The following is a 14,696-nucleotide window of genomic DNA, read 5'->3' as shown; positions in this document are numbered from 1 at the left end:
AGACATTTGTAGAGTTTATGAATTTTTAAAATATGTAATTTCCTTTTAACTGAATGACAACTGGTGTTATGGAGAAAAAGAGCATATTTTATTGCATCTAGCCTGATTGGACCTTGTAATTCATGTTGCTATAGAAACAACCAAACCTTTGTAAAGGATGATATTACTAGTACCATTGGTGATAAATGCTTTGACTGTTGCCAATAGTGTCATTAAAATGGTTAAAATAACTTCATTATAATGGTTTTGTCAGACATAATGAATGTTCTGTTCATGTTCTTAGAAATGGCAGCTGATGTTATGTGATACTGATTTATAAAGTAATGTACTTTTTTTTCCATAAGCTTACTATTACTGCACAAGGTATTTGCGATGTGAACAAAACCATGTTGCAGAATACCGTGCTCCTCTGTTCATTCAGTCCTTAAAGCTAACCAATTTTATTGTTACTTGATATCGAGCAGAACTTCATATCTTTCAGTTCGTCAGTCTTAAGAAAGCGATGGTAATTGAGGCTGTTTAGCCAACAGCTCTGGGGATTTTTGCTGTTCTGTGCAATACTCAGCTTGTGTTTGCCACTTACTTATTGGACCAAGTCCTTGAAAATGTTCAGTTTTGTACCAGTTTTGATGTGTTGTTCAAATGCCATGTTTTAACTTCATCTCAAATAATGGAGTCTTAATTCATGAACTCAGAAAGGAACTGAAAGAATTTGGTTTCTTTTGTGGGGATTTTTCATAAGGAAAAGGTGAAAGAAGATTCTAATAATGTAATGTCTAATAAATCCCTATGCAGCTAATTATGTGTGCAGAGACATGTAAAACAGAGGCTAAGATATTTGCTTTAATACAAGCTTATTGCCAATACTTAAATAAAAAAAATTATTTAAGTTTAAAAAAAAGTCACAAAATATATTTACTACCATATACTGTTTGTATGAAGGCTGCTGTGGTGAATATAAGCTACGCATGCTCTAATATTGCACCAAATCAAATTACTGAGAACAATATTCTCAGCTTCCCCTTTCTTAGATCTTTTGCCAACAGATTCTCCCGTTCCAGTAGAGCTCATTGTTGTAGGAAGTTTTTCTTTCAGCTGTTCAAACTCAAGTTTCTTCACCCACTCTAACTACAGCATTGTTTTTTCTGTGGTGATGTACTGTCTAATAAGAAATGATAGTTCTCTTTGGCCATTCAAATGCTGTATAAATGTAATTTGTATTACATGCATTTGTATTTACAGTTTTGCTGTCTCTTGTCCTGATGAGGGGAAGAGAAGCCTTACAGCCATTTCTTCAAGTTGGGGACAGTCTTGGAGATCCCTTCTTAAGCTCAAGTGTGAGCTTTGCTTGTGGCAGTGGTCTTTAAGACATTCGTCCCTAAAAGAATCTCTCTTCAGCTATTCCTTTGCTGTAGGAAATTTAATTACTGTGTTTAAGAACTGTAGAGTCATTTAGGTTGGAAGGGACCTCTGCAAGTCATCTTGTCTATTCACCCCACCTGAAACAGGGCCAGTTTTAAGTCAAATACCTCCAGTATCTTTATAAGGTTCTTACTTTTTCTCATAAATTGTATTTTCTCCAGTTCATCATTGTTACTGATAGTGTAGAATTAACTCTGTATTGCAGAAAGTGTCTCATCTGTGTCAGTAGGGAGCACTGAGCGCCTCTGAGCGCCTCTGAGCCGTATACATTTCTTCCTCACTGCAGAAGAGGTTTATAGTTATTCCAACATTAAACAAGCCGACTGAATACAAAACAGTGCTGTGGTTTCACAGTTTCTCATAGGGTGGTGGTCATCCAGCTGGCTAGTGTCAGATTTGGAAAACTGAGTTGGTATCTCCTGGGTCCCATAGAGTGCTCTGTAAATACTATGCAGTAATCTCTTGGTCGTAAGACTCATTTTTCTGGGCCGTGTCACAAAATCACAGAGTTGAGGTTGGAAGGGATCTCTGGAGGTCATTTTGTCCAACCCCCACTGCTTAAGCAGGGCCACCTACAGCCAATTGTCCAGGACCGTGTCCCGACAGCTTTTGAGTATCTCCAAGGAGGGAGACTCCACAACCTCCCTGGGCAGTGTGTGCCCGTGCTTGGTCACCCTCAGTAAAAAAAAAAAAAGTGTTTCCTGATGAACACACGACGTGAGCTCCCATGCCCTTAACTGCTGCCTCTCAGAGTTCTGTAATCACTTTTAATACTGACCAGGTTTCCACTCGCAGTATCATTTGTACCCACGTGAAATAACAGCAGGAAGTAGTAGTCAGAGGTTCAGATGAGCCCCACAACATCCCAGATCCTGGCTCCTGGCAGACAGCAAACCTCTCTAGATGGCTGATCGTGTTGACGGTTGGATGCCTGTGTCCCCCACAGCAGGGAGTCACCCATTGTGATGACTTGCTGCTTCTTCCTGGTAATCTTGTGTAGTTTAGGAGTTACGTGGACAGATACGCTTGTCGGTGCATCGGGCTCCTCTTTGAGTTTGGGGGCAATGAACCTATTTTGCAGTTTAAGCCCTAAGGTGGGGCAAGATCCTTCCTCTTGGTGTTGGAAGTCACTAGCTTCCATCCTTCCCCTTCTTCAGAGGTTTCACTTCCCTTGGTAGTGGGGGTTGACACTACGTGCTTCTCTACTGCAGATGGGAGCTGAGGCTCTTTGAGCTGTTGAGTTGCAGAGAAGATCCTGTCTATCTCCCTTTCATCCTTTCTGATCCTGTGCAGCCTGCTCACTTTCTCCTGTAACTCCTCCACTTGGAGACACAGCCCCTCCAAGACAGCACAGCTCCTGCAGGACACAGGGCCATCGCTCCTGGCACCAGAGAGCCCCCAGGGACTCCCTGCAGCCTGGGACCTGGAGGGCTGCATCCACTGTCTGAAGCTCAGTCTGGGCACAAGCCTCGACCCGAGCAGGGACAGCTACTCCAGCACCTACTGGGGGGAATGTTCAGTGGTGTGTTACCACCGTGTCTCAGACTGTTACCATGGCGCAATTTCACTCCCTTCTGTGCATCCTGCTGTGCTAGCTGCTGCGTCTGTTGGCTGCCGCTGTTAGCTGCACTCTTTTGAGCCGCTGCACGTAAAGGTTCTGCGTGTTCAGTGCAAGGGGAACAGTTAGGAAACATTGACCTTGCTAAACAACAAGAGAGCTCAGTGTCTGTGCGTTTGTAAACTGAAGTATTTTGTTTTCCTTTTAAAGCAAGGCATAGGCTGATTTTATGGAGTACTGAGTTGGAAATTAATTTGTGACTAGAAGATGTCATACTGGCTCCAAAGCAAATTTTGTTCAAAATTGCTAGGTTATATGGCATGCCAGTCCCCTTTTGGATATCCTGTTCTGCTTCGATAGCAGCATTATAAAACATAAAATAGTTTACAAATTCTAGTGGCTAGATCTCAGAAGTTACAAATTTTGTTGATTAAGCAATCAGAATTCAAGAAATTTACAAGCTCCTATAATTTCGGATGAAGGAGGAGTTGGTCCAGATGTTTTCACTCTACTGTCACAATCCTAATCTAGTATTTGCTGCAATATTTATCTTCTATTCTGTGTGCTCTCAGCTGAGTATCAAATCCATTTTTCATTACCAAGCAATGGTTTTAAAATCTCATTAATTTTTTTTCCAAGGACCATTTTAGGTCTCATTTCTGTAGATGAAGAATTATATGTCTGAGGGAGCAAGACTTTTACATGTCCTTAGTTCAGTGTTCCTTTCTACTTTCTTTACAGAGTGCCTGGAATAACAATTGCTACAGACATCATCTGTGGTTTTCCAGGAGAGACAGACGAAGATTTTCAAGAAACAATGAAACTTGTAGAACAGTACAGGTTTCCGAGCTTGTTTATTAATCAATTTTACCCACGGCCAGGAACCCCGGCTGCAAAAATGCATCAAGTTCCAGCTGCAGTGGTAAGATCCGTTTTCTTCTGCCACTGTATACAGTGTACTCAGATGTCTTTAGATACATAAAGCATGTACATGAAAATGTAGATTGTCTGCAGAAGTACGCTGCAATTCAATTCAAGTGGGTTGTTTTTGTTTTTTGGTTTTTTTTTCAGTCCAGTAGGTGAAATGATTGGTGAATTGCCTTTAGAAGTTAGCTACATCACATTTTCACGTATAAATTACTGTTCAGATTGTTAGGAAAGGTAAAATAGTGGTTATACTGAAGTCATGTCTGCATTCTATCAAGTTTTGGCTGAATGAGTGCCAAGAGTGGTAGCTGCTTGATTATGCATATTAATTTTTCTCCATTTTAAGAGGGAGTCTCAAGCTTACTGTGAATATTTATGCAAAGTATTAATAATAGAGCAATTAGAATCTCTGATTTATTTATCAAATAACAAATTTGCAGGCAACTCCTTCTCAAGACTCACTTTATACACTGCTTATAAACTCTACTTCCTTCAGCCTGCGCGTTGAAGGCCATTGATAAAATAGGCGTTTAATCTTTAAGTTTTTAGCTGGTTTCCTTCTTTCTTTCTATTTTTGAGTGAGAAGTGTAACCCTTCCTGAGTACTAATATTCTCATCTCAGATTCCCATGAGGACAGCAGCCTGTTTTGATGTACAAGGTAGATGGCTATTGACTGTATTTTGCTGGTTATAAATAGGCACTTGTAAGCAACAACAACAGCAATCGCATCTGAAGGCATGGTTTGATTTATTTTTAAAAAATTGAATTTGTAATTCTTGTAGTCTGAATCTCAGAACAAGAAGGTATACAAGACTGATGGCTGTACAATAATTCAGCTCATTATTATGGGCATAAATAACATTTATATTTCCTTTCAGTATAAGAATGAAAATCAGCCAACAATGTAAATCAGTTTAAATAAAAAAACAATTCTTTCAATTTCTGTGTTGTGGTACACCAACACAAAATCAAAACTACATATCAGTAATTGTATCCCTTCGCTTATACGTCTAAAAGCTAAACAAAATATTTCTGCTTACTCTCAGTATATGCCACAAATTCCGTAGAATGTGTCAGCTGCTGAAGGCATAAAATGAAATTATATTTGGTTTCTTCAGTTTACTGTTTAGAGAGGTACAGCTTGAGCAATGACTGCTCATTTATTTTAGAAGATCTCATAATGCGAAATACTGACTTTTCAAATACAAATAGCTGCTGTTGAAATAGTCTACTTAGTGTAACCAGCTCACACTGTTGAATTATTTTTAGTAGGTTCAAATGCTTTTTACAAACTTTTGTAAATGAAAAAAATACAGAACCTTATTTTTTGACAGTTAGAAAGCTTAGAAATCAAAGCATTGATTTATGTTTCTCTTTTGCATTCTTTCATCCACAAGTTTTTCAGCGCCCTATTTTCACAGGAGGTGCAAAAAGCTTAAGTTAATTTACTCTCTTCTGTTTAACTGGGTGCTATGGGAAGACAATCTGTGAAGAACTAAATTATTAAAAGAACATTAGCTGTTCTGTGGTTAGGAGTGTTACTTGGAAAATGATAATGTCATTTTAACCCAGTTTTGCATTCGTTCTTATTTGTAGCACTAGTACTTATTGCTGTCAGTGAATTAGAACCTTCAAAGAAGATGAGTCCTCTAATCCAGGGCTGATGAAAATCTGTAATTAATAGATTTTTTCCCTCTCTTTCTCCCGCCCGCCCCCCCCCCCCCCCCCCGGTAGTCTTTTAAAACTCCTGTGTTATGAGATCCTTTGTTCCTTTATCTCTTTGTAGAAATGGAGAGTAGCTAGTCAAACAGAACAGGAAGAACTTGTACTAATCTCTTATATTTTATAGTCACATTACTTCTAGACAGAAGCTGATGGTCTTTCCTGTGTTACCAAGAATGGACAGGCATTTCATTTGTCATTTCTTGCCTAGGGTAACTTAAGTGTGTTCCTCTGCTAGGAGAGAAGTAGCACGTTACCATCCACATTATGCACTCTTGCTCCTTCATTCTTTAATAAAATATTATTTGTGTCATCTTACTGTTAATGAATTTATTTTATTGCATTTGCGTATGGGAAGAAATAGGGCATAAAGTGACGTACAAGTGTTAGGTGCAAGCGTCTGAGTGTACATGTGGTACATTGTATTTCCAACCCGAACTTGTGAGCTGGTGCTTTTACAGGACGTTCTTAACGTTATTCTGTGCAGCGGATCTGCTGGTAAGATCTCTTTCTATGAAAAGAATTTTGGCTGTGTTGTTTAACTACAGATGCTGAACCAGTGAGCAAGTTATTTGCTACCTGTTATTCTTGCCTTTTTTTCTAAAGACTGAGTGTATTTGCTATGTTATTTCAGCTTTGCAGTACTTCTGCAGTGGACGGATGCATTGATATTTACAAACTGCTCACTCCAGAAGTAGGGAGTTCTACTTCTCCAACTCTGGTTCAAGACAGCTTCAGTGATTCTGCCCAAGTATCACAGCTGCAATAATAACATATTTGCCATGTCAGTTCCTTTTAAGTTAGCTCTTTTTAGGAAGACCTTATGCCTTTTAGGGACAGTCTGTGGAGTATTAAGCTTAGCAACATTTAGTGCTTTCAAATTTTTAGTGGATAATTTTGATGGAAGTCATAAATATAATTGCCTTTTTAGAAAAACCCTCATTTGAGTTTATCTTAATAGAAAAAAAAAAAATCAGTAGGTCAACATGGAATCTTCCCTTCACATAGATAATTTATCTCTGAAACCCTTACAGGCACCGATATTTTTCTAAAAGGGCGGATGACACTAATCCAGATGGACAGTTCTGCCACCATAAATTCAGAAATGACAGTTAAGGCTGCAGGCCTTTCTTGTTTCTCCTGCAGAAAAAATGTCCATGGAGAATCAGACATCTGTCTAAATGGTCTCATCACTTCAGAACCATCAATTAGATTATGCTTACCATAAATGCTGTTTCCAGTTTAGAGAAAAGTTAGAGCACAGTTAAGCAAAACTAGGCATGATATTTTGTTTGTTTGAATAAGCAATTGCAGTGATGCTGAGTCATGTACATGAAAAACTAGTCAAGATGTTGTTCAGAACTTAAATACTACCCCAGAATTCTGTTTTTCTTGGCTTTTACCCTCATTTTATCCACCTACTGCTAAATACGTTGTTTCACAGATGAGTCTGGATGCTCATTATCTCCAGTGGGCTGTCTGTAGAAAATTCTTGCTCTAAAGTGGGTTAACTATGAAATGCTATTTTGTAGATGATTATGATTATTATTATTATTATTTTTGATCTGGATTTCTCCCATTTCCCAATTGCATTCAATTGTAAAAGTGATAGTGCAGATAATTGCGTAACTCAAATTACAGATTCTAGTCAGATAAATATTTTAATAAACAATGTAAGAGGATATGATTTAGTTGTATCTAGTAGGGATTTTATATTTAGCTGCATTGCAAAGGATCAGAATGCTTAATTCTAAGTGTAAAAATTACTCTTTTTTTCTAAAATGAAGGATTTGTAACACCTTATATTCTTGGTAATTTTAATTTCTCTGTCCCTTTTTTTTTTTAATGTAGCTATTACTTGTCTGAGGATTTGCAAGGAGATTTCTCTCTCTGTCCTTGAGATTTGGTCCATCACAATTTCTGAAAGCATATGGGGAGGTCATCATCTCAGGATCAGCTTGATTTCTATCATATGGGGAAAAAAAAAAAAGTGAGGAAATAGCCATTTTGAAAATAGGGATCGTAGTAAGATACAGTGAGGCTCATCTCTAGTGAGAACAGGAGACGGCAGTTTTCTTTAAGAGCAGCAATGTGACTGCAGCTTCATAATTACGCTGACCTCAACTTCAGTATGGATTCCAGTCTTTCCATATGTATTTTCCATAGTGTAAGCAATTTAGTTTCAATTATTTGTGTAATTATTAGATTTTTTTAAAGCATTATGATATCTAGATAAAAGACTGTATATTCACTTTCTCTTAAAATCTCTTTCCTTCTCTCTTTCTGTATATCATCAAATAATTACCTTGCTCCCCATCAGAAGATTTGATGTCAGTCAGCTACTGAGCCTTTCCTTTAATTCCTCTGAAGAGTGTCTCTTTAAATTTTTCTCTCTCTATTAAGCTCTCTGCGTACTACACTGAGATGAATAAACAAGTTACAAATTTCACAACTGAACTAGTATTTGATCTAAAAAATAATTTGCTTCAGAAATAGAGGTAAGTACAGGATATTTTCTCTTCTGGTGTATAGCAAGGAGTTACTAAAGTCTTTCGGTACATGACGGGAATGGTGGGCGTTCCATGTCCATGGTGAGCAAAGATGCGAGACCTTGTCTCTCGTGTGGACCTGATGTGGCACCTGGATTCTGAATCTCCAAGCACAAACAGCTCAGTCTTCTGTGGTGGCTCATGTGCTCTTACCTATTCAAGATAAATAATTGCGTGTCACCAAACTGTCCCTGGCTGATTGAGAAATAACTACATTCCTGCATCAGGCAATATTAGCTGTCCTCTCCTGCAGCATTTTTTAACTCCAAGCAGCAGGACAGCAACTGGAATAGCATTGAGGGACACCTTTTGCTCTGTTCAGGACTCTAAAGGAAAGGGAGCACAGCTGAACTTTGCAGTAGCACCATCAAAGAAAAAGCTAGTAAGCTCCCAGCTGGGGACAGTAAGAATAGATGGCAATCAAGGGCTTCTTTTGCCTTTGAGCATGTGCTTCAGGTGTTAGTGGGTAGTGATGTGGCACAATATGCCTAGGGGAAGCAGGGTCAGATCTAGTACAAGAAAATAATTAATCTGCTGTCTGAGATGGATTTAGAAGTAACTTTATAGAGTTTCGTGTACTCTGTGATATGCAAGAGAACCAATTGCACCATTAAGCACTTGCAGGTGAGAGAGTGCAACTTCGGAAGTTGTTCATTAGTTGAGGTCATTGAAATGCCCAGAAAGGAAGGGACCATCTCCCTTGTTTCTAACACTGACAGGCATAGCAGAATCAGTAATGCTTCTTGCCTTAGCTTAGTGGTGGCAAATCCAAAGATTATACAATGGGAATATGTAGGGACATTCTTCTTTTAAAATTAAGGAATAGAGATGGGGAAGTGGAAAGGAAAGAAAAATGAGTAGGAAAAGGAACAATGCTGCTTATTCAACAGTACTGCTATTCTGGTCTGCCATCACTACCTTTGAGCTCCCTTGTTAAGTGCTGTGACTAAATGGCATTACATGCCCCAGGAATTAGATGCAGCTGTGATAACTTATTTTGGTGTGTCAAAGATGCTTGACCCCTAACGCATGTAATAATGCGTGGTGTAGCATGCAGAATGTACTTTATGTGTAAGAGAAGCCAAGACCGATTAATATTTGAGTTTGCTGAACCTCTGTACTACACATTGTTTTTGCAGCAGTACACTTTTATTTACTGCTTCCTACTCTGCCAGGATAAAGACCTGAGTGAAGACTTCTGTGGCAAGTTTGGGACCAGAGAGTTAAAAATGTGAAGGCTGGAGGGGGTGGCAGACCACAAAGGAAAAATCAATATATAATCCTTCATATTTGTCACTGAACTAATGAAGTATTCCAATTTAACATTTTTCAGCAAATTTTGTACTTGCTTTCTGGTAGTTTTATTTACACTATGTTTCCCTATGTTTTTTATGAGAACAACCTGTGAGGTACTGCAGAAAGCCTTGCAAACCATGCAGATAGCTATGATTTATCTACAAGCCCGATTATTCTCTAATGGGATTCATTTTGATGATATAGCTGTTGGTTAGTGGTAAATCAGTGTTGGCTCTTTGTATTACTTTCTGGATGCTTACAAATAGTTCTGCATATTTTCCTCCCTGTTTTTCCATGAACTGTATAAACTGACTGACCTATGAAGTCCTGGTTCCTCCTTTTTCCCAATTTTTAAGTTGGTCGAAACATTTGACTTCTTTTATGCTGTATCTTTAAATCTCCCACAGTGCTCACCCTTCGGTGTGCAGCCAGAACTGTGGGTTTGTGCAATGAATTCAAAGGAAGGTAATTACCTGTGAATAGGTTTTTTGTGGTTAGACAAAGCTACTAAAGAGAATTTTATACAAGTTTAAAGACAGTTTTATTTTAGAGCTAGATTCAGCTCAAGTTCAAACCAAAGAGTTATTTGAGCAGGTGCTGAAATGAAAATCTGTTTTTGTTGTAGTGGAAGACAGTTGAACCGGAAGGTTTTAAAATACGTTATACCCTTTTGGAAACCTATAAATGATCTGCCTATGGAGCTGCTGAAAATTCAGTTCATAGCTGAATCTGGGGAATGAGTTAAATTGCGCAGTCACAGCTGGGCTCTGCAGGGTCAGACCCCCAAGAAAGGACAAGAATATTTTGATTCTAGCCCAGAGCCATGGCTTTTAAATCTTGTACTGGTGTGCTTCAGGCACCTGGTAAAATAGAAGTCTTAGCACTTTCAAGGAGTACAACTGTCTTGTGTGAGAAAGCAAGTCAAAATTCAAAGCTAGACTGGAAATACATTTGGGAAACCAAGTTGGTGCTCTCCTTTGGATTTTGCTTTGCTGTTTTTACTGCAGAAACTGATTGGAGTTAAAATTGCCAACAGCTTTCTCATAAACTTTATACAAATTCAATTTGAAAATTTAAGTATCTTAAAGTAAATGTACAGCTATGGGTTCAATCTAGGCCATGATGTTAAGAAAAAGAATTAATGGACACTGGAAAATAAAACATGGGGAATATAAATATGGAGGAAGAGACAGAGTTCTTCAGAAACTTCACTGTCAAGACAGAAATAGTTACAGAATTTCCAAGGATTCTGAAACCACCACCGATACTGTATAATTTTGTACATTGATACTTGTAGCCATGTACAGTCCACATGTTGACTGTCCAGTATATAAAAAAAAATTACTTTTAGAAAAGTGTAGTTCTGTAAGATTTGTAGTGGCTATGAGTATTCTCCTTCCTCTGTGTGTCCATCTGGAAACTGATGGAATTCTGAGATTTTAGTTGCAAGGAGGCTGAAATAGGATCAGGAGTTTTGTATACCATGTACTTCTGCACTGAATAGAATGGAAGGAAGATACTCTCTACAGATGATGTGGAATAGTCTTTGATTTTAAGGGAGAAAGCAATTTTTACCTCCAATATAAATTAAAATATGAATTATAAAATTCAAAAGTTAAAGAAATGGAAATGTAATTTAGTGAAATGAGTTTAGTGATGTCAGAGGTTTGGTGGGGTTTTTTTGGTAGGTTTTATGGTTTAGCATCCATTGCAATTGCTTATAAAAATGCAGAAGAATGTATCGTTCTTCTGTATCCTGGCTAAACTTAGTTCATTGAAATTTCCAAGGTTATAACATTGTTATTCAAAATATGTTTATATAAAATGGCATCAGGATAAACTCAATGCATGACTTTATTTTACTTCTGTTAGATTTAGATCACACTACAGACCGCATGAATACACACGTACATGGAGTATATTGAAAGCCTCTGCCATTAATTACAAAGATTGAATAGGTAAGATAGATGTCATGAGGGTGATAAAAGCTGAAAATTGTACATCTTACTCCTTCACCGGTGATCATGAATTATCTACTGTGATCTTGGGCTTCAAGTTAGAATGTTACAGGAAGTTTAAGGGCTGTTTTGTAAATCCCCTCTTCCCTGATAAGGAATTGAAGTGAGGCAGAGAGAGAAACAAAAATTTCTTCAAACGCCTTTTACTCATTAAGCTGCTGTTATTAGTAGAACCAAGCCATTACTGTTTAAAGCAGGTAACTATTTGCACAACACATGTATTTAGTCCCTGGCATTCCCTTACATGCTCACCTGTGGTTACCAGTGGAGCAGCAGCTAAGCGGCCAGCACCAGCTGTGTGCTCAGATGTGAAGGGTCAACTTGTGGCTTCAAGGTGGGTGCTTGGAAAGTCCCTCAGAGGGATCTTTGTTCCTTTTGGTATAAATGTAGTCCTGCAGTCTTCATCTGCGTATAGGAGTCACCACCCTCTTGGATGTGGTCCAAGCCTCTTTGTTGTTGATCGTAAGGGCCTTTGGCAGATTGAACCGACTGTTGTTCTGAGTTTGTTAGTTATTGCAGATTCAGCATGAGCACTGTTCTTCAGAGCTTATTAGACCTTGGAAAATTTTCAAATGCTGTATTTTCAGGAGGTAATGTTACTGTCTTTGGCCTGCTGTTTTCTGTTACAACTCCATCCAAATCCATGGATGCCTATAGAACCCATTCACACAAGCTCATACAGAAGTGACCTCTATGGCAACTGGATGTTGTGTTTATGTGTTCTTTGTCCTTCTCTCCTCTCCATTGGCTTATAATAAAGTGGAAGAAGTTTTAACTATGTCTTTTTGTAACTTTAACTTAAATCACAGTTGGGTAACTTCTGTAATACTGGAAATTTTTCACTTTTTAAAAATTCAGCATTTTAATACACTTCAAGAACCAGTCTACTCAGTGCTGGAAATAGTGCCAGCAGTTGTAGACATAAGAGAGTATTGCCCGTAACTCAATCCCTGAAATTGGATGTATGCAGTAGAACAGAAAAATCTATTAGTTAAAAAAAAAAAAAAAGCCTCTTGGCTTTGGCAATTACAGACTTCATCAAATGAGAACGTGGTTTAGATTTAATAGTTTGTGACTTAACACAGATAGCAAATTAAGAACCTATCCACATCTGATATTAATTATGTTACTGAAATTGTCTAAGCTTTACTACTTTACTACCTTTTTGCCTAGCATGAATAGACTTTGATTTAGTGTGTTAGTTTTGTGGCTGTCTGTAACTGTTATTTTAGACTCCAGGAAAAAAATCTGCTGGTGCTGTAAGTCCAGTTTAAAATGTCTTTCTTTTTTAAGAGAGACTACAGATTTATCAATATAATTCTCCTGGGTTTTTTTAACCCACAGCTTGCATTTAAAGTTTTTTAATGTGCATTTGATTTCATTAATTTTTTTGTATCATGGAGGTGACTAGGTTTGTCCATCATTTGCAAACGATGTGACATTTATGATCACCCATAACATGTGCTTTGGAAGAAAAGGACACTGAAATATCCTGAGGTGGGTTCTTAGTGACCCTTTCTTGAACTTCATCTGTCTTTGATAATCCAAGTACACTCCTTCAGAGCCATCACAGTCAATCAGGTCACTGAGTGCTTTGGAACTCCTGTCTTCCATTGTCATTGCTCCTGCACCTCCAGTCATTGGACTAAAAATCCACGTGGAACTTGAACTGCTAAAAAACTAGCAGTAGAGTGGAGGGCTGAGTAATAGATTAAGGTAAAACACTGAGGGCAATTTTTGTGTGCCTAGTGAATTTGTGTGTTGTGGCTACACAAGTGATCTCCCCTCACAGCAAGCACTTTAGCACTGTTTACCACTCACTGTTTATATCTTCTGGAGCACTTTTGTTCTTTTTCTTCTTCTTTTTGGGATGCTGGAAAACCTGGCGCTTTCAAGGCTGCTGTTGTGCAATAGAGCACACAGATATCTCACCATATTATAAAAAGGAAAAGAGTACTGCAGACAGGTCAGTCCTGGGTATATATATATAAGCCTATATATGTCCTGGGCTTAACGTACATCTAAAAATTACATTTCATAACTAAAATGTAGTTTGCAGTTCGTTGTGGTTTATATTATTGCATAACTGGGCACAATAACTATGTATATTCAAAATCAGTCTATCCCTTGTGGCCAATCACTTTATTTCTGATTTAGTGTCAATCTAATTTGAAATATGACTGATACCTCAGGCCAAATTTCTGTCAGATACTTTTGTTCTACAAAATCTTTTTGAGCTAAACAGTCTTCCTAATCAGTTACAGTGGCATCCTTAGAAATTACTCACCTGATATAGATTATGAAATTTCAGTGTGAATTTCAGATATAAAAATCTACCAGAAGTGAGACAGAGCTTTTGCAAGCTATACCAAATTTAAGGACCCTGAAGATGAACAAGTGTTGAAGGCCTTTTTTGGAATTAATGCTTTCTTTGTGAAAGTCTTCAGAATAAATTTTGCATAATTTATCCTCTGCTAAGGAAGAGATTTTATTATTAAAAATGATAGGAATAACAAACATTGGTCCTAAACTAAATTAAAGAGCTCAAGTGTACCAGAAGGAATAGAATTCAGTAATATTTGTGAAATATATGAGTTTGAAGAGTCTGTATTACAGAGCTGAAATTATATAGGAGGTAAGGAAGAAATTGCAGTATCCATGGTTTAATTGAAAATGAATCCTTTAAGAAATTATTTTCAAATAGGTGGACAGATGATCTTACGAAGACCCTGGGCTTTTTTTTTTTTAAATGTATTCTTCCATAAATAAGAATCTCTACTTAAAATGTAAAATAGACTAAACCATGACTATTTGTGTTGCCGTAATCCTGAAGACAGAATCACTTTAACATTTACAATCATTTTTTATTAATATAGTTAGTAAAGGTGTGTGAAGCTTTATATTTTTCCCTCTTTTAGACAAAAAAAAACCCCACATTGCATGGGCTCATAAAACTTTGTTCTAATTTTTCTAGAAAGTACCACTGAGTATACGAAAGACTAAAGAGTATACAAAATACAAATTATACCTGTATAGTTCTGTTGTTAGTTGGCTCTGGAAAAAAATGCCCGCCATCCTGGAACATTGAGGTAAAGTACTGAATATAACACGTTGTACAATAATGACATTTTCCATGGATGGATCAAAAATTATTAGAATGTAATTTTTTAAACCAAGCTAAATAATGAAATGCACCTGTATCA

At 37.6% G+C, this 14,696-nt stretch overlaps 1 protein-coding gene across 2 annotated transcripts in view; it reads left to right on the top strand.

The window, feature by feature from the left end:
* The window catches only part of CDKAL1 (CDKAL1 threonylcarbamoyladenosine tRNA methylthiotransferase), a 416,940-nt gene that overhangs the window by 305,037 nt on the left and 97,207 nt on the right, over positions 1–14,696 (top strand). For both annotated transcript variants that reach the window (XM_086743159.1, XM_086743160.1), the window contains one exon: positions 3,722–3,902. In XM_086743159.1, coding sequence (XP_086599285.1) covers positions 3,722–3,902 — 181 coding nt within the window. The remainder of the gene's footprint in view (positions 1–3,721; positions 3,903–14,696) is intronic.

The sequence above is a fragment of the Chlamydotis macqueenii genome, chromosome 2 (assembly GCF_036417535.1).
Source record: "Chlamydotis macqueenii isolate bChlMac1 chromosome 2, bChlMac1.mat, whole genome shotgun sequence".
Lineage (NCBI taxonomy): Eukaryota > Metazoa > Chordata > Aves > Otidiformes > Otididae > Chlamydotis > Chlamydotis macqueenii.
The sequence above is the reverse complement of the archived record's forward strand: the minus strand, read 5'-3'. Positions and strand labels throughout refer to the sequence as shown.